This window comes from Mizuhopecten yessoensis, unplaced genomic scaffold (assembly GCF_002113885.1).
Source record: "Mizuhopecten yessoensis strain PY_sf001 unplaced genomic scaffold, ASM211388v2 scaffold11125, whole genome shotgun sequence".
Lineage (NCBI taxonomy): Eukaryota > Metazoa > Mollusca > Bivalvia > Pectinida > Pectinidae > Mizuhopecten > Mizuhopecten yessoensis.
The window spans coordinates 1,233,049-1,253,104 of record NW_018408892.1 but is presented as its reverse complement, the minus strand read 5'-3'; the positions used below and the strand labels follow the sequence as shown (position 1 = coordinate 1,253,104).

At 37.7% G+C, this 20,056-nt stretch overlaps 1 protein-coding gene across 4 annotated transcripts in view; it reads left to right on the top strand.

The window, feature by feature from the left end:
- Positions 1-2,964: 2,964 nt before the first annotated feature.
- Positions 2,965-20,056, top strand: part of LOC110466220 (hypoxia-inducible factor 1-alpha-like) — a 34,279-nt gene continuing 17,187 nt past the window's right edge. For 2 of the 4 annotated variants that reach the window (XM_021522603.1, XM_021522600.1), the window contains exons 1-8: positions 2,965-3,098; positions 7,131-7,193; positions 7,742-7,899; positions 8,519-8,601; positions 10,576-10,665; positions 12,845-12,980; positions 13,896-13,961; positions 14,260-14,412. In XM_021522603.1, coding sequence (XP_021378278.1) covers positions 3,082-3,098; positions 7,131-7,193; positions 7,742-7,899; positions 8,519-8,601; positions 10,576-10,665; positions 12,845-12,980; positions 13,896-13,961; positions 14,260-14,412 — 766 coding nt within the window. In that variant the 5' untranslated portion in view covers positions 2,965-3,081. The remainder of the gene's footprint in view (positions 3,099-7,130; positions 7,194-7,741; positions 7,900-8,518; positions 8,602-10,575; positions 10,666-12,844; positions 12,981-13,895; positions 13,962-14,259; positions 14,413-20,056) is intronic. The other 2 variants (XM_021522601.1, XM_021522602.1) reach the window with 2 other exon arrangements.

Here is a 20,056-nt window from a genome sequence, read left to right as displayed (position 1 = left end):
TATATTGTTTCATAAAACAACACCTGTCTATTGTTGTTAAATATGTTGGCACTCAGAGAACACCCCGTAGTCTCTAGGTGGAAGGAAAATAATCATTTCCCGTGCATTTTGGAATGAAATAGAAATAGCTCAACCCTTCTATAAATATTCAGATATGTCTGACCCTCGGCAAAGCCTCTTGACCCCAGGGTCGGACTAAAAATACCTTTCCCCGTGTACCGAGGGGGTTAGACAGAAAAACCGAAGGATAACATTTCTAAATGTCTAGCCCGAAGCTATGTCGAGGGGCCAGACTTTCAAAAATCTTATCTCGAAGGTTGTGATTTTTCTGTCGTACTTCTAAATGGGAATGATTATTTTTCTCCCACATCAAAGTCAAGTGGTGATTTCATAGTTTTCCAGCAAATCAGATTTATCTTTCGTCGTCTACGGGACGCCTGTTTGATTCATTGTTGGTGTGACGTCATACAATATTGTGATGGCAGGAAATACTTCGATATTCTCTATCTCTTTTCTATACCTCATACTTCTAGAAATGTATAAGCTGTAGTATATGGCAGAAATAACTTTCCCTTACCTGTTTTCATGAGTTTACCGTATGCTCGAGCGAACACCTAGCTCGGGAAATATATATAGATTTACAAAAATATCAGCCAACATGATTATAGGGGGTGTTCGCTAGAACATGATATTAACATCATGACTATTAAAAACAGTGGCTATATGACTGAAAAAAAAGTTTGATATATCAAACATCAAATAGCGTGTGATTTCGGAAGAGACTACATTTTGCGTGTATATACACGTACAATGTAGGATGTTCCAAAAAGAAAAGAAAAATCTTCCCACAGGTATTAAGCATTTTTGGATATCAACTAGAAATGTGGTTTTTGATTTTTAAGAAAGATCAATTTTTACCGTCATTGAGTATTTTTTTGACCGAAAATTGATCGAAACCTCTATAACGTTTAAATTTGCTTTGGACACCAGTCTACGTCTAAATGTAGGCTAGCTGTAACAAATGATCGAGTCCCCGCGTTTCCATTTAGTCATCAAATTATAAAATGTATAGCAAGTAACAAACGTACATTGTATATATATGTACATTGTATATATATATGGACATTGTATATATATGTACATTACATATATATATGTACATTGTATATATATGTACATTGTATATTTATATGTACATTGTATATATATGTACATTGTATATATATGTACATTATATATATATATGTACATTGTATATATAGGTACATTGTATATATAGGGGACTATTGGTTTTATATAATAGCTATATTTTCAATTATAGTATATATACAGTTCTATTTTCTTGTAATATGATGTATATGTACATGTAACTGTTCTGTTTCACTGTGTCTTGATAGGAGCGGATCGATATATATATATGTACATTGTATATATGTAAGCCATTTGCAATAGTTGACGGGCAATAGGATTACACCTTTGTTAAGAAAAGGTGATAGACACTTTGTGTCTTATTACCGACCAATTAGTTTGTTGTCTTCTATGGGTAAACCCATTCTCGATATCCAGGGGTTACGTATACGCTCACTTTCGCTCTCTGCACCCTGGAATATGTCATGGCAAAATTGAAGGCACGAAGATAGCTGTTTGATTGGTCTCATGTAAAATAAACTGACCAATCGCTAGACCGATACCTGTCCTTTGAAGATTACAAAGGAGAGACGCCCAATTTTAAAGCCTGTCCATTTTTACCGTTACGTGACCGCCTGATTCTTTTGATGTACATCAAAGGATCGAACTAGTCATCTTGACTCATCAACAAGGTGGCGCACGCCGAGCCTTCAATTTTGCCATGACATATTCCAGGGGTGTAGAGAGCGAAAGTGAGCGTACACTTATACCACCTGGATATCGCGGATGTACCGTAATATGTGTTGTTCATTAAAAGAAAAAAACATACCTGTCAAATATTTTTTATATATCGAAGGCTTTTGGCCGCGTTTGGCATCAGGGTCTATTACATGTTTACAAATTGCATGCTTATCGTATTACAAGTGGCTTACTAAACTTGCTAAAAAAAACACATTGCAGATGGACAGCAACAGGTTCTAGTTAAAATATGTGTACAAGTGTACAAAAGCTTCACAAATGCCGGTGTTCCACAGGGAAGTGTATTAGTTGCACTGTTTTTTTTATATATAATAATGGTAGGCCTATATATTAAACTGTTGATAATTTGAATAGTAATTCACGCTTAATTATTTGCTGATGATACTTCTCCTTCGTGTATTTTCCGTCTTCTTGTGCTGATATTGAAAGGTGTGTCAAAGGAGATTTGGAAAAACGTGTTAAAAATGGTCAAAGGAATATGGCTTCCTTCCAACACACAGAAAAATTATATGTTGTTCATGTCTTTAATTCAAGAAATATATACTACCGCTAAAACTTTCTTTTAGAAATGGAACTATTAATTATGTTAAGATAATAAAAGTACATGTATTATAAAGTCGGAAACCTTTAGGCGTGTTATTAGTGCAGATGGTGAGATGCGACATAATATATATATGGTATGTCTAATGAAACTTGAACTACTGGTCTGTCCTCTTCTTCTAATAAATAATAAAATATATCAAAAAACCATGTGGCCGTTATATATCATATCAACTGCTCTCTTTCTTATTCTTCTAAATTTCTCTTCCTTCCTTCCTTCCTTAATTCCTTCTTTTCCTTTCCTCAGTCTTCGTTCATACATTGTAGACATTTTTTATGGTATATTTGCTTTTGTCGTTATGTAATTTTTATAACGAAATGTATTGATTTCTAAGTTGAGATTTCTTGACAAATGACAAATGACAAATCAAATATATTTACTGTGTCACATATGTTAAAATCAAATTCGGTCAGACTCGTTCCCTTTCGGTTCGATTCGTCCGCTTTAGTCATTAGTGATACTAGTTAACAGAGGTTGGCTTAATGTTTACCACAGGGGAATGGTGCAAAGCGCATATAGGTTATAGGCCTACCGATCCCTGTGATGTTTACACTCGGAGATCAACTACGTCGGTCTCATGTCACGGCTAAAAAATGAGTGATGCCATCAGGTAAGAATCGATGTAAATTTATATTTTAACTAAGACTGCTAGTATTTAATAAGTATGCAGTAAACATACTGTTTTACATCCGTCCTACACAAGATTCAGCCAGGTTAAAACCTGATATGTCAGATCGGAGGTCGTTTACCTGTTGACCTGCTTATTATCCACGGGTCGTGTAGGCTATATGTTTTAGTCCCCTATCTCCCTTGCTCCATATACCTAGGCCTGCTTGCCTCGCACCACCAAGCTCAGCATGAAGTAGATCTAAATGCTTAATGCATATGGGCTAGCAGCGATAGCTATGTAATAAATATGAATGTACATAGATTTATTCTGACAAGATTAGGGTTTTATTTGTAGAATCCTTTGACAGTCATCTATGAAATTAAAAACAATTTAATAAAACCATATTTCAAAAGTTGCGACGTTTATAGTTTTCAGTTTTTTCTTTAAAACTGTATTACGCAACCACACAAACGTGTAATCATGTAATTTTATTAACTTATTATTTTTATTTTCTACAGTAATTGTATATTGCTTGCAGATAGTTATTTGGCTTTGATGATATATGTGTTATGGCAGGTAATCTTTTCAGTTTATATATCATATATAATTTAACTAGAGAAAGAAAAATGCAACTGCCAGACCGGGGTTTGAACCCGGGACCCTCCAAACTCTAGATGGAAAGCCCTACCAATAAAGCTACCAGCTGGTTGCTGATGAATGACACAGCCCAGTTCAGCTATATATACCTCCCTCCTTTTTCAAAGTCTCCGTCCCTGATGATGACAACACTTTAAATTACAACTCAAGTTCGGATATTGCCCTTGCTATAAGCATGCATTCACCCAGTGCTTGAAACAAGAGTTGACAAGCTTGCCAATTTTGTAACAGGAGAAAAAGAAATGCAATGGCCATTCAATTAGGTTTGAACCGTAGTCCTATATGTACAATTGGGTGGATTGTTCGAGTGGTTAACACTCCAGCTTTCCTTGCAGGCAGCCAGGGTTTGATCCCTAAAGTCGTTGTACGCAATGATAATTGATATTCAGAGAAAGTGGAAGGTGGAGCATAAACTGGTCTGGTGTGGATGTTGCGGTATCTGTGCTATAGCATTCAAGTGAGGTGGCACTATAAATAATGCTGTTGGAAGCACAGTCCCACTACAAACAGAACACATTACATCTCCAACACACACGCAGGCATGTACATGTATACACACATAGGGAGATATTAGCCAGGTGGCATAGGACTATTAGTTATGAGCGCCTGATAAGGCAGCTACTGCAAATTCCTTAAAACTGAAAAAATTGATTAATGTATATGCTAATTGTATTAATTGTATATCTGTACTTTAAAGCACTTTAGAGTGGCTTATAATTATGTTAGCTAGATAGGGCTCTATATCAAATGTTGTATATTGTTCTTGAACTCTGCCATATATACAAAGATTGTTTGTTTGTTTGAGTGGTTGTACGTGAGATCCATGCGATTTCTCTGAAGACATAAGTCCAAGTCTGGTACCTCTATCTTATACTTCTAACCAGATTTGTCCCCTTTACACGTATTGGGAGGCAATATTGGACAGGTGTATCCGCACTTTTACCGGTGTGAGATTTCCTTGTCTCACCCTAGGGTTGAGACGGGGGGATTCCCCTATTCATAACAATGACATGACGTCACTTCACCAATACAAGTCGTCACATTAACCCTGAATTTAGCATGTAACGTTACATTGTGGTTATGATACACAATGGGAGAACAGGGTAAGAGAAAAAAAAAGAATCATTCACCCCCTTGTGGGTGAGAAAGGGGAATCTCAACCCTCGGGGAAAGATTCTTAAGTTGCCAAACACTCGGCATAGCCTATCTCACCCCCAAGGGGTACTCCAACAATGTTAGAGGTTTTACACGGCGAAAAACTTTTGACAGGCGCCGCGTAACGTCGCAGTCGGCAAAATCATATCCGATTGAAAAAAGGCCGACCAGCGGCCTCTCATGTTATGGGAGTACCCCAAGGGGGTGAAAGATTCTATTACCGGTAGTCCATCTTCGAGTTATTTTGAGTGGTTTAAAAGTAAGTCCACTTCATTACTGAGTAGTTCAGTTATCCACCTGGCACCCATCTTAGAGGACAAAACCAACTTTTTATAGCAATTAGCATATATACAGCAACTAATGCTATGTTGCATTTTATGACACTTACCTAACAAAATATGTGAAATCAGTCATACCTTGCCTAATTACACTCTAATAATAACTGGAGCCCCAGGCAATTGTATATTGGTTGAGTAAACAAGATACGCACTTTAAAAGCTAATGAGTGTCAATGATAGGGGTACCTCAGTGGTTGTACTTCAGGAATAGTTAAAGCAGTTGATGGTGTGAATGAACTTTTCAAACTTAAAAGGATAATAAATGAATTGATCAAACAACATTTCAGCACAACATGGAGGTTACAATATGCAGGGAAAGTTTCACATGCCTTTTTCCCTCTCTGGGAGTTCGTTTACTGGAACAAATCCCTCTGAAGAGAGTGCACAGGTTGACATGTACATGTATGTACATCTTATGTCCGATGATTAATCATTCCACAGTTAATCAAAGCATTGAGATATACCACACCAAAGAATTTCTAAAGGATTCCAATATTTTTTTTCAAGAATTCCATTTAAATTTACTACCTGTAATTGCAAAAGGACTCGCTTCATTTGAAGAGTAACGTCAACCCCTTCAGACCCATGGAACCATCAGACTACAAAAATGTATCTAAATTGCCAATTACATGTACATCCAAACTGGTAGGTTTTTGTAAAAACATTTTCATTAGAATATTGTAGGCATTGATGCAAAAATCATTTTGACAATAGTGTCAAGATCATGAGGTCACAGGTCAAGGTCATAGACACATAGAACTACATGTATTTAAATTGTCGATAACCTCCAAAACAAGGGACCTATTTCTCCAAAATGATTGCCCATGTCAGCTTCAGACATCCCTTTATCTGTTGTCATCTCTATACTTGTACATTTAAACAATTTACGTTTTTCTTCTTCTTCTTTAGAACCACTGAACCAATTTCTTCTTCTTCAGAACCACTTAACCAATTGACTTAAAACTTGGTACACATGTTTATTATCATGTGGGCTTACTACATGTTGTTATATTTTGTGTTTATCAAAGATTCTAAGATTAAATATCTGGCCTCTGATTGGCTGAGACATTTTCAAATTCTTCTCAAGAATTGCTGCAGTGCAGCGATTGATTCATTATTGGACAAATTTTAAGTATGAGGTCCCGCCAAGTGTTGTTACTTCTGCTTAGTCCAGGCATAAAACATGTGTTTCCTATAATATGTTGGAAAAAGTTAGGGTAGGTAAAATAGCTAGGTAACAAATTTAATTTTTAACAAATAATTTTATTTGGTTAATATAGGAGAGTGATCTTGACTAAAATTAACAGTGCTTCTTTGAAAATTTAGGGTAGACACAAACAATTAGTGTAGGTAGGGTTACTGGAAACACCAAATGTTTTTTGGTTGGCCTTAAGAACAGCAGCACCAATTGACTCCAATCTTGGTACAATTAGGTTTGTACCAATCCAAAATTTCAAGATGGCCAGCTTGGCCTCTGTTTGGCAGAATCTTTTTTGACTTCTTCTCAGGAATGGCAGCACCAATTGACTCCAAATTTGGTACAAATGTTCTTAATAAGGTTCCCAACAAGCGTTGTGACTTGTTGGGAACCTCGAATCCCAATCACAAAATTCAAGAGGATCACAGTGGCTTCTGATTGGCTGTGATATTTTCAATTTGAATTCATGTGAGCATTAGGGCCCCTTGGGCCTCTTGAACTAAGGAAATATAGAGAAGGAAATCTGGCTTTTGTAGTACCGCATTGATATTGATTCAGATTGAATTCAGTTTGGTCCAGAAAGTACAGGAATTATTATTTTTCGGCCTGATTTTAATGTATGATACAAATTCTATCGAGTGTGGCCAAAATGTACAGTGTATATATATATATATCTGTTTGTAGTCCAGTCTGTGGCAGGGACAAGAAGAAATCCAAACGCAGTGAGGACAAGGACAATACGAAGAAGTAAGTACAATTTGGTAAAGGATTCACATAGAATGGGAATGGCTGTTATAAATTTATAAAGCTGCTTTTTTGACATTGCTCTAGCAACTTTACCCTTTAGCTCAGATTTTTATTCACAGATGTTTACGTTGTAAATAAAAGGAATTTCAATTATATACATATAAAATATATATAATAATATACAACATTAATATTTATATCACTCTAAGGGCTTTACAGACACATTCATAAATATCAGGATAAAAGCTGCTAGTGTTGGAAGTATTAGTAACAAGATACTGTGATATGTATGTAAATATTTAAACTGTACGTAAGGGAAGTGGTATACATTTATTGCCCTTGTTGAAGGGAAACAGGACTCTTTGTTTCCCCGATATTACTGAAATTATGTTTCATGAGGGCAAAGCCCCTTCATAATATAAGTGATATATGTATATGATGACCACGTTTGTGAAAATGTCTCCAGTTTCTATCAGATTTTTGTTTAACTGTATACATATAGTTAATAATAGTTTTTAATTAAAGTGTGTTCCTATATAATGCTGTAGACAGTTACGAAAAGTTGGAGAGAAACAGAGGCGAGACAAACTGAAAAGCTATTTGTCTGTGCTTGCTCAAGAAATACCCTGGATCTCGGAGGGCAACCAAAGAGTCGACCGCTCACAGATACTCAAACTCACTGTAAACTATCTTAAGTTCCATCAAGGTGAGTGTAGAGTACTAAATCTTGTCAGGTCATTATAGAGATGATATCACAATTTCCAGGTGTTACGATTTGGTGAGGTTAGCAAATTACAGTCAAACTTCCATAAGTTGAATTTCAAAGATTCAAACTTCTTGATGTGTCGAAGATACGACAAAGTCCAGAATTGTTCCCTTACACAAAGCACTACTACCTTGTAATATTCTTTTCATGTAGCGAACTTTATGAGTGGAATTTCTCGCTGTTTCTATGTAAAATCAAGGCCCATTCCTTATAAAAACATTGAAAATTATAACTAATGAATTGAAGTTAAATGTTCACCTATTCCAAAACATTAAAGTGTCCCGTGATCATTTTAACAGTACAAGCTTTGAAAATTTATTTGACAAAGAAATGTTGAATTTGATAAAAAGCCCTAGCTTGTGTTTCGTCACATTTTTAAAGAATCATCTTCTGTCTTATTTACATGATCTCGATGTAACATTTCTTTTTGAGTCGAAGTGCCGATGTTTTCGAAATTTTGCCAGATGGTCAAGCAAAGTTTGAAACATCGAAGTATGACTGTAGATACCTTTGGGCCTCTTGTTTATTATTAATGTCAAGTAATCAATTCATGTTACAGGTGTCAAAGAAAAGAGGATCGGTTCCCAGAAATGGAAACCTAATTTTCTGTCATCTGACACTCTACGGCAGTGTCTCAATGAGGTAGCTATATATCATGATGTCATACATGTAGTTATAAAGACATTTACCAGGGGAGGAATAAGCTGCTGGGCCGCTGGTTCGATTCGTGGCCAGTGGTTTTCCGGGTGGACCAGTAGGTATTTCAACAAGCTGTTCCGATGGGCCAGTAAATATTTTGTTAATTTATCTAAAATTTCATCAGATTTGAAAAGTTTTATTTCAAACCAAGAATGCACCACAGAGTTAGATTTCAAAATTTTCCAGGTGACATGTACCCGGTACCCCTTGGTGCTCGCTCAGGCCACCTGCGCTCGTTTTCTGAACCAGTGCACTTTAAACAGGACCAGTGAATTTTTACCTCAACTGGACCTTTGGGCTAGCAACCCATTTTTTTTAATTCCACCCCCCTCTGTAATTGTTAAAAACTTTCTGAGAATATTTTATCTCCTCGCTACATTGTACAAGTGTGTCAAATACTGTCAGGGTGCTGCAGTTGAAAAGGCAAGTGTAAGGTAACTGTTACCATTTTTAGGAAATGATCGCCATTACTATTGTAGCTTTATCTTGTAAAAGACATCCATGAGACTTATATATATGTACATATATTAGGCATGACAGTTATATGAAAAAATAAACATTAAAGGTGTTACATCTAGGTCATTACTTCAGGCAGAGCCTCGAGTAAAACAAGCAAAAAACATCACCCCTCGGGTTGCAAGGAGATTTCTCTGTCACACCCTCAAGGTGAGCCTCTGGTTAAAAACCCCAAAAACATCACCCCTTGGGGTGGAGATTTCTCTGTCACACCCTCAAGGTGAGTCTCTGGTTAAACAACCAAAAAACATCACCCCTCAGGTTTGGAGATTTCTCTGTCACACCCTCTAGGTGAGCCTCTGGTTAAAAACCCCAAAAACATCACCCCTCGGGTTGGAGATTTCTCTGTCACACCCTCAAGGTGAGTCTCTGGTTAAACAACCAAAAAACATCACCCCTCGGGTTGGAGATTTCTCTGTCATACCCTCAAGGTGAGCCTCTGGTTAAAAACCCCAAAAACATCACCCCTCGGGTTGGAGATTTCTCTGTCACACCCTCAAGTTGAACCCCAGGTTAAACAACCGAAAAACATCACCCCTCTGGTTGGGGATTTCTCTGTCACACCCTCAAGGTGAGCCTCTGGTTAAACAACCAAAATCTGTCACACCCTCAAGGTGAGCCTCTGGTTAAATAACCAAAAAACATCACCGCTCGGGTTGGAGATTTCTCTGTCACACCCTCAAGGTGAGCTTCTGGTTAAACAACCAAAAAACATCACCCCTCGGGTTGCAAGGAGATTTCTCTGACACACCCTCAAGGTGAGCCTTTGGTTAAACAACCAAAATCTGTCACACCCTCAAGGTGAGCCTCTGGTTAAACAACCAAAAAACATCACCCCTCGGGTTGGAGATTCCTCTGTCACACCCTAAAGGTGAGCCTCTGGTTAAACAACCAAAAAACATCACCCCTCGGGATGGAGATTTCTCTGCCTCACCAACAAGGCAGCGGCAGATCCTATATCCAGGGTGTCTTTGGATTCAGGGCAACCCCTTCCCCTTTCATTGAGAACAAGTTGTATTTCTACCGATTCTACAGATATACCCCAATCAGGGTTTAAATTGCTTCATGATCGATGGATCTTCAACCCTTAAACAAAATCCTGGATACATGTTTAAGTTTCAAGTATTTGACATGGGTTATTTTTGCACTTTTTCTGGTCAAGTTCTTACTTTGAAAATCAATACCATTTTTTTTCAGATATACATCTTTTTATCAAAATGTGTAGCTCAGAAGTTTTTGGTCTGTTAATGAATAAATGTGATAAAAAATTACATGTAGATTATCAGTAGTCAGACTAAAAAGTTTGATTATATATGCGTGCATCATTGTTTGTGAATGATCAGGGTGACTACATATATTGACGTTGTATGTGAAGAAAATGTTTTCTTTTCCATTTGACAGGCTACCGGTGGATTTGTCATGGTTGTTGCACACACAGGAAATGTTGTATTTGTGTCGGAGAGTATTTCCAGCATACTAGGACATTCCACGGTAGGTTTTTCTCCAAACTCCCATGCCTTTCCTCAATATATTATAAGCCACTGCGGAGGATTCAGCCTAATTTTCTTGTTTACTGCACTGAATTTGAATATACTTTATGTACATTGTACATAAACACTAAGTTGTGTGCGTCATTTGTTTTCCTTGTTCATGTGTACTAATTAATATAAGAACTTGCATTGGTACTCACTGTACTTTAGAGGTCAAGGTCAGATTACCTGTTTTTCTAGCCTGAACTTCCTTATTTACAGAAGATAACTTGATGCAAGTTTATGATCATGTAATGTGTATCAACTCGAAGGTAATTTTTAGCTCACCTGCCCGAAGGGCAAGTGAGCTTATGCCATGGTGTGGCGTCCGTCGTCCGTCCGTCCGTCCGCTGTCGTCCGTCTGTCCGGCGTCAACTTTTTACTTTAAACAACTTCTTCTCAATAACCAAAAAGCCCAGGGTAATGATATTAGGCCTGTATCATGCTGGGATGAAGGGCTACAAAGTTTGTTCAAATAAATGACCTTGACACACTTTGAAGGTCACAGGGGTCAAATATGTTAAAATCTTCAAACAACTTCTTCTCAATAACCGAAAGGCCTAGGGTACTGATATTAGGCCTGTAGCATGCTGGGATGAAGGGCTACCAAGTTTGTTCAAATGAATGACCTTGACCCACTTTCAAGGTCACTGGGGTCAGATGTCTTAAAATCTTCAAACAACTTCGTCTCAATAACTAAAAGGCCCAGGGTACTTATATTGGGCCTGTAGCATGCTGGGATGAAGGGCTACCAAGTTTGTTCAAATGAATGACCTTGACCCACTTTCAAGGTCACTGGGGTCTGATGTCGTAAAATCTTCAAACAACTTCTTCTCAATTACCAATAGGCCCAGGGTACTGATATTGGGCCTGTAACATGCTGGGATGAAGGCCTACCAAGTTTGTTAAAATGAATTACCTTGACCAATATTCAAGGTCACTGGGGTCAAATGTTTTAAAATCTTCAAACAACTTCTCAATAACCAAAAGGCCCAGGGTACTGAAATTTGGCCTGTAGCATACTGGGATGAAGGACTACCAAGTTTGTTCAAACGAATGACCTTGATCCACTTTTTAACCTAATGTCCTTGTTCGACATTCAAGGTCACAGGCGTCATATGTTAAAATCTTTTAATAGGTTCTCATGAATCAAACACTGATATTTTGCCTGTAGCTGTATTTTAGTCCACTTTTAAGATTACAAGTATGAGATGTATACCAGGTGAGCGATGCAGGCTCATTGGGCCTCTTGTTTTCATTTCAAAATGTTTTATTAAATCAAATGATTCAATGGGAATTGGGCAACAGGCTATGCACATACAAGCCCTCTCCCTAACTAAAAGGTTATCTTGTACCAGGATTGCACTTATATATGTAGCGGAACTGGATTGGGTCTATCGTCAGCGACCAGATAGCTCAATTGGTAGAGCATCCATGTACAGTTCTGAAGGTCCGAGGTTCGAACCCCGGTCTGGCCGTGCATTTTTCCTTTCCTGTTACATATATAAGCATCAAATACTAAATCTATTTCTATAAACTTAAGTAGTATTTAGAGAACGTTCCAGAGTTTTAGTGAGAATCAGTCAAGTGTATTAGCTATTACATTCACATATATAATTAGGAAACTTGTTTTACATAATATAATTAGGGCCAAAGGCCAAGTGAGCTTATGGCATGGTGCGGAGTCCGTCGTCCGTCCGTCCGTCGTCAACATTTTACTTTAAACAACTTCTTCTCAGTATAACCAAAAGGCCTAGGGTGATGATATTTGGCCAGAAGCATGCTAGGATGAAGGGCTACCAAGTTTGTTCAAATAAATGACCTTGACCAACTTTCAAGGTCACAGGTGTCAAATGTCTTAAAATCTTCAAACAACTTCTTTTCAATAACCAAAAGGCCCAGGGTACTGATATTTGGCCTGTAGCAATCAGGGCTACCAAATTTGTTCAAATGAATGACCTTGACCAACTTTCAAGCTAATGTCATTGTTTGACATTCAAGGTCACACTGATATTCTGCCTGTAGCTGTTTTTTAGTCCCCTTTTAAGATTACAAGTGTGAGATTATTACCAGGTGAGCGATGCAGGCCCATTAAAACATATAGGGCCGATATGAAAAAACATGTATTTTGTGAAATCCAGGTGAATGTTATTGGTCTGCCTATTGCCAACATTCTCCATGATGAGGACTGCGGGACATTTAGCCAACAGTTTCAGACGGGTGACAAAAATGTGTCCATGTGCGAGGGGATGCCATCTGACCGGGAGAGAGTTCAAAGTAAGTTTATTACCATTAACTTCAAACACAGCCCATATATATAGTCAGTGAATACCAAGACTGCACACTGTGGTTTAACTCATTCATCCCTGAAGACACATTTGAGCTCTTCCAATTCAAAGGTTGGAATATTCCATTATGTACGGAAGTTTCAGGTGTGAATGAGTTAAGGCAGTTGTATGGAAAATTGTGTCTGTTGACTTTTGAAATACTTGTTTGATATTAATGCCAGGGTTTGATCCTTTGTCTGGCACAGAACCTTGAGGTTTTTTAAAATTTATGTATCAGCATTTTATTCCGAAATCTTAGCCTTCTATATGTGATTTATTTCCATGTAGCATACGTGGTCAGTATTTATCATTGATGGACTTTTGATGGGGTGGATTAACTCTTTCACCCCTGAAATTTCATAATGAACTATTCCAACCTTGGAATTGAAAGAGTTCAAATGTATTTTCAGGGGTGAATGAATGTAGGTATTTCATACAGGCTCATGTCAGTACTTGTATTAAGTATGTCATGGGCTCATAACTCTTCCTCAAAATGTAAAAAAAAAAATGGATGTTGGTTGGTATACCCATGTCAAGAACAGTGTCAACAATGACATTTGCAAATATTATTTGTTGAAAATATTGATGATTTTGTCTGAAAAGTAACTTTTGAATGCATAATTTGAGTGGCCTAAAATTGCATTGAATATTGTACAAATGGTGGGGCTGACCCCCCAGGGGCTGAGGGGCGGGGCCAAAGGGGGCAATTTGGCTATATATTGCTTTAAGCGACTTCTTCTCTGGTTTTTTTTTGTTTTGAGGAAAGTTATGAGCCCATTACAAATTATATACACTGACATGACGCTGTATGAAATACGTTGTAAGATGTATTGTTTTATTACTTACTTGATGAATCTTTTTATAGTGATTCTGCTAGTTTTCAGACCATGCAGTTCAAGTTTTCACATCTTTGCACCCCCTCGCAACAAAGGTAGGGGGTATATGGCAGCATGTCCGTCACTCTGTGTATGTTAGAGTGTATTTAATTGTAGGACACAATTTATAACTATTGATGACTTCTTGGGTCATTTTACTTATTTGGTCTACATGTACATATAAAGAAAGTTGTCTGTGTCATGCCTAACATCCATCAACAATATATATATACATGTATATGACCTGTATCATTATAATGGAAAGATATCCTGACACATGTACATGATCATATACAATTCTAGTGCCAACAGTATTTCAAAGCTAATTTTTGGTCGTGTGTCCATCTGTTACAGTTGACTCTTTCAAGAATAATCACAGATCATTCATGGTGCGGATGCAAATTCTACTGGAAAATAGCAATAACCTGCAGCATGAGGCCATCCATGTTCTGGGGAAAATCTCAACAGAAGACCCAAAGACTGGTGGGAAAAATGTCGACTCAAATGGTTTGTGTTATAAACTTCTAGCATTCTTAAGTAAAATATCTGCTCTACTGAACTTATGTTGTCAGATTAAATAAAGCTGACAATGCAAGTTAAAAAGCTTTCAATTGAGATTTTTAGATTTATTTATTTTTTTCTGGTTTTGAGGTCTTCCCCAGTGACAATCTCTTCCCGCTGTCGTATCTAAGGAGGCGGCGACATTTTAGAATGTACTTGCTTGGTAACGAGTATGGGTGTAGATGGGTACAAAAAGCCGCCAAACTGGTTATCAGTAGTTCTTTGTGCGCAATGCAAGGTGACATTACTATACTATATAAGTAGAACCCTTTCAAGATTTTGAACCAACATTTTTTTATCAGATCAGTTGAATAACATTGAAATAGAACACATCAAAGATATCATATATTAAAGAAAAGAGGAAATAATAGTAAAACAAGACCAATTAAAATATCTAATGCACAATCCCTGCGTCCAGGTAAAATATGATTATGCCCTCCTTAATTTGTTCAAATAGGTCCTATTGTATTACATGCGCAAAATATAAGGTAAAGGTTTGACCGAAAGTGAGTTTTTGGGCTACCAAAAGGAGTAGGGTAAATCACAAATATAATTTGCTGTTTTTAATATGAGCTTAAAAACCCAAATAAGTTCCATTTCTGTTTTTCAAAATATGCGTAAACTAACAGGCATATATAAACGAATGAAAAATGACAGAAATTAAATTGTTGCTTTTAAGATGGGTTTAAAAAAACACAGAGGATTTGGTCAGGGAATGCTTTTAGGTAATTTCAAATGAAAAGTGTTTTGTTTTCTCAATAATTTCCTTTCTAATTTATATTTTGAGTTGAAATTTAGAACTTTACTTATTTGAGAACACTTATATATATAAAGTGCATATTCACTACACACTTTCCTTTTGTTTTATAGTGAGTTATGGCTTCTGGACACCTCTCTATCTTAAGTGAATTAAAAGGTGCAGGATGCCCTTTATATGCTTTAAGTATATCATGTAATATGTGTTCAGCACCTGTGGCTGGATTGAGTTTCAGGCACTGATTTCTTTTCTTACAAATAAAAAAAATGGGAATTGCCACCACAACCACAGTAAAATGATTAGTTTAATATATGAAGATTGATTTGCTGGTAATTTTAAGTCTCCTAGCTTCAAATAAAGTAATCTATTTCATTGTTTTATGTGCTGATTGTACATAAAAGGCATAACTTGGCATTGATATTGGTTATATAATGATATATAATTTGTGAAAGTTTCATACTTATCTCAAAACACTTTTTCTTTAGTTTTGGAATAGACAGACTAAAGTGCATCTCAACCAGTGTCACCTTCTCTACCCATACACACTTCCAATCAGAAAAAACCCACCTTGAGCATGGAGTATCCAATCAGAGGTCACATATCACATTAGATACCTCCAATATCAGAATACAACTGCTACAGTGCATGATGATCGTTAAATTGCTCATGTAGATGAAGTGTAGTATTTGTACACGTTCACTTCACAACAAAAACTAAGCTAAAAGGCCAATCAGGTGTTAGAGGAGCTTTGATTACACATCAGCGCACAGTTAGGCACTACCGTGTTTGAAACAGCAACTGCAATGCTAGGAAACCATACAGTTTTTATATTGAATAAAATCTTTCTACACAGATGTGCAGTTTTTATTACATTAGATATAATACTACAACAATATTCTATCTCTCTGTCATTTTAAAGAGAGACATTTGAGCGCGCTCTGAACAATTGCATATAAATTATGTTTTAAAATGGGAAAGAAAAGCATTAAAATATGCTTTACTTTGGCTAATTCCAAGTTAAGTAAGATGGTAGGTAACTTTTTATTGTTCAATTTTATATCAGGTAGACCAATTACAGTTAATCCCTCCCGACTGCCGCTACTAATCCCTGTAATTATCTCTACCAGTATTGATAACGCAATGCAAATCTTGGTGATGTTGAAGTGAAAAGGGGTGGGGTGGGGGCACAAATTCCATTTACACATAGACTATGCAGTCTATAAAGCGTTTTTCTTAAAAATAATGCATTTTAGGAGATAGTCGGTGCACTGTTGATCTGATTAGTTACAATCTATCCACCATGTCTTGGAAACAGTTGAGATCTCAACAGTTTAACCCTACAATGCTGATTAATGAAAAGAGAGGCATACAGACACATTGGGACCTTGGAATCATTTGGTTAAAAAGTGTAGATCTAGCTCCCCTTGGGGCTGAGGTGATATGCCAAAAAGGGGAGGCTGGGTGATAAATATTAGAAAGCCTACTCTTCTAGACCACTCGGAGGCATTACTGGGATGAGGAATGTTGTATAAGGACGGTATGAACTGTCGTAAAAATTTACTGTGTTTAATGTATGTAATAATATTTGTACAAAATGTACATGGGACTGTAGCATGATGTTTTCCTGTCTTATACAATGTAAGTGCATAGCTACCGCAGGGGTCTGTATGCACGATACTTGCATCCCCTGACGTACATAGCTATGAGCTACCACAGATGACTTTAGTATGATATATAGCTACCACAATGCATATACATTGTAGTATGATCGTTGCCTCCCCTTTAGTACATAGCTACCACAAGGGACTATAGCACAATCTTTAAATTTGCCTCCCCTGTAGTATACAGCTGCCACAGGGGACTGTAGCTCGATCATTGTCTCCTCTAGATTATATAAATAACTACCACAGGGGCCTGTAGCTCGATCATTGTCTCCGCTAGATTATATAAATAACTGCCACAGGGGACTGTAGCTCGATCATTGCCTCCCCTAGAGTATATATATAACTACCACAGGTGACTGTAGCTCGATCATTGCCTCCCCTAGAGTATATGTATAACTGCCACAGGGGACCGTAGCTCGATCATTGTCTCCTCTACATTATATAAATAACTACCACAGGGGACTGTGGCTCGATCATTGTCTCCTCTAGATTATATTTATAACTACCACAGGGGACTATAGCTCGATCATTGCCTCCCCTAGAGTATATATATAACTACCACAGGGGACTATAGCTCGATCATTGCCTCCCCTAGAGTATATATATAACTACCACAGGGGACTATAGCTCGATCATTGCCTCCCCTAGAGTATATATATAACTACCACAGGTGACTGTAGCTCGATCATTGTCTCCGCTAGAGTATATAAATAACTACCACAGGGGACTATAGCTCGATCATTGCCTCCCCTAGAGTATATATATAACTACCACAGGGGACTATAGCTCGATCATTGCCTCCCCTAGAGTATATATATAACTACCACAGGGGACTGTAGCTCGATCATTGTCTCCCCTAGAGTATATAAATAACTACCACAGGGGACTGTAGCACCAACATATTGCCTCCCCTAGATTATATATATAACTACCCAGGGGACTGTAGCTCGATCATTGCCTCCCCTAGAGTATATGTATAACTGCCACAGGGGACTGTAGCTCTATCATTGCCTCCCCTAGATTATATAAATAACTACCACAGGGGACTGTAGCTCGATCATTGTCTCCTCTAGATTATATATATAACTACCCAGGGGACTGTAGCTCGATCATTGCCTCCCCTAGAGTATATAAATAACTACCACAGGGGACTGTAGCACGATCATTGCCTACCCTAGAGTATTTTTAGGTCACCTGAGCTTTGCTCAAGTGACCTATTCTAATCGCTTTCTGTCCGTAGTCGTCCGTTGTGCGTAAACTTTTTACATTTTCAACTTCTTCTCAAGAACCAGTGGATGGATTTTTTTCAACTTTGTCAGAATCATTCTTTGGTAGATGAGGCTACAAAATTGTGAAATTGGGATTCCTACCCCAACCCCTGGGGCCAGGGCGGGGCCCAAAAGGGAAAATTAACCAATATTTCAAAAATCTTCTTCTTCAGACTCAGAGGTATTACAGTCATTTTCTTTGCATGGAAAGAAATATCATCAGGGGCTTTACTTAAATTGTAAATTTCAGGACCCCCGAGCTATCCGTTCTCCCTTGGGGAGGGGGTAAAGTTTACTATAGTTTATATAGGGAAACAACATTTTTGGGTATATTTTGACAATTTTCTGTTGGAAATTATTTTTACTTGGTCAGAATCATCCTTGGAGGAGGAAGATGGTTTTAAATTGTAAAATTGGGATTCCTACCCCAACCCTAGGGGCCAGGGCGGGGCCCAAAAGGGAAAATTAACCAATATTTCAAAAATCTTCTTCTCCAGACTCAGAGGTATTACAGTCATTTTCTCTGCATGGATGGAAAGATCATCAGGGGCTTTATTTAAATTGTAAATTTCAGGACCCCCGAGCTATCCGTTCTCCCTTGGGGAGGGGGTAAAGTTTACTATAGTTTATATAGGGAAATAACACTTTTGGGTATATTTTGACAATTTTCTGTTGGAAATTATTTTTACTTGGTGAGAATTATCCTTGGAGGTAGATGGTTTCAAATTGTAAAATTGAGATTCCTACCCCGACCCCTGGGGCCAGGGCGGGGCCCCAAAGGGAAAATTAATCAATATTTCAAAAATCTTCTTCTCCAGACTCAGAGGTACTACAGTGATTTTCTCTACGTGGAAAGAAAGATCATCAGGGGCTTTACTTAAATTGTAAATTTCAGGACCCCCGAGCTATCCGTTCTCCCTTGGGGAGGGGGTAAAGTTTACTATAGTTTATATAGGGAAACAACACTTTTGGGTATATTTTGACAATTTTCTGTTGGAAATTATTTTTACTTGGTCAGAATCATCTTTGGTGGATGACGGTATCACATTGTAAACTTGGAATTCCTGCCCCATCCCCAGGGGTTAGAGTGGGGCCCCAAAGGGAACATTTACAAATATTTTAAAATTCTTATCCTTTGATGACATGACAAGTATTGTATTTCACTTAGTTTACATGCTGATTTCCACATCTCATCTAAACAATAAAATAAAGCTACCAGTACCTATGATATAACTCAGGTGACCGCTAAGGCCCTTGGGCCTCTTGTATTACAATACCGGTAGATCTTCATCTACTTATATTACAATACCGGTAGATCTTCATCTACTGATATTACAATACCGGTAGATCTTCATCTACTGATATTACAATACTGGTAGATCTTCATCTACTTATTAGGTCACCTGAGCTTTAGCTCAAGTGACCTATTGCTATCCGTTTTCGTCCGTCGTCGTCCGTCGTCCGTCGTCCGTTAACATTTTACATTTCAAACTTAAAGTCAAGTTCTGCTGGGCCGATTGAACTGAAAGTTGGTAGGAATGATCGCCTCATGGTCCTGACAAAGTGTTGTTATTTTTCGGGTCGATCAGAAATCCAATATGGCCGCCACGGCCGCCATTTTGAAAACCTATTTCAAACTTAAAGTCAAGTTCTGCTGGACCGATTGAACTGAAAGTTGGTAGGAATGATCGCCTCATGGTCCTGACAAAGTGTTGTTATTTTTCGGGTCGATCAGAAATCCAATATGGCCGCCACGGCCGCCATTTTGAAAACCTATTTCAAACTTAAAGTCAAGTTCTGCTGGACCGATTGAACTGAAAGTTGGTAGGAATGATCGCCTCATGGTCCTGACAAAGTGTTGTTATTTTTCGGGTCGATCAGAAATCCAATATGGCCGCCAC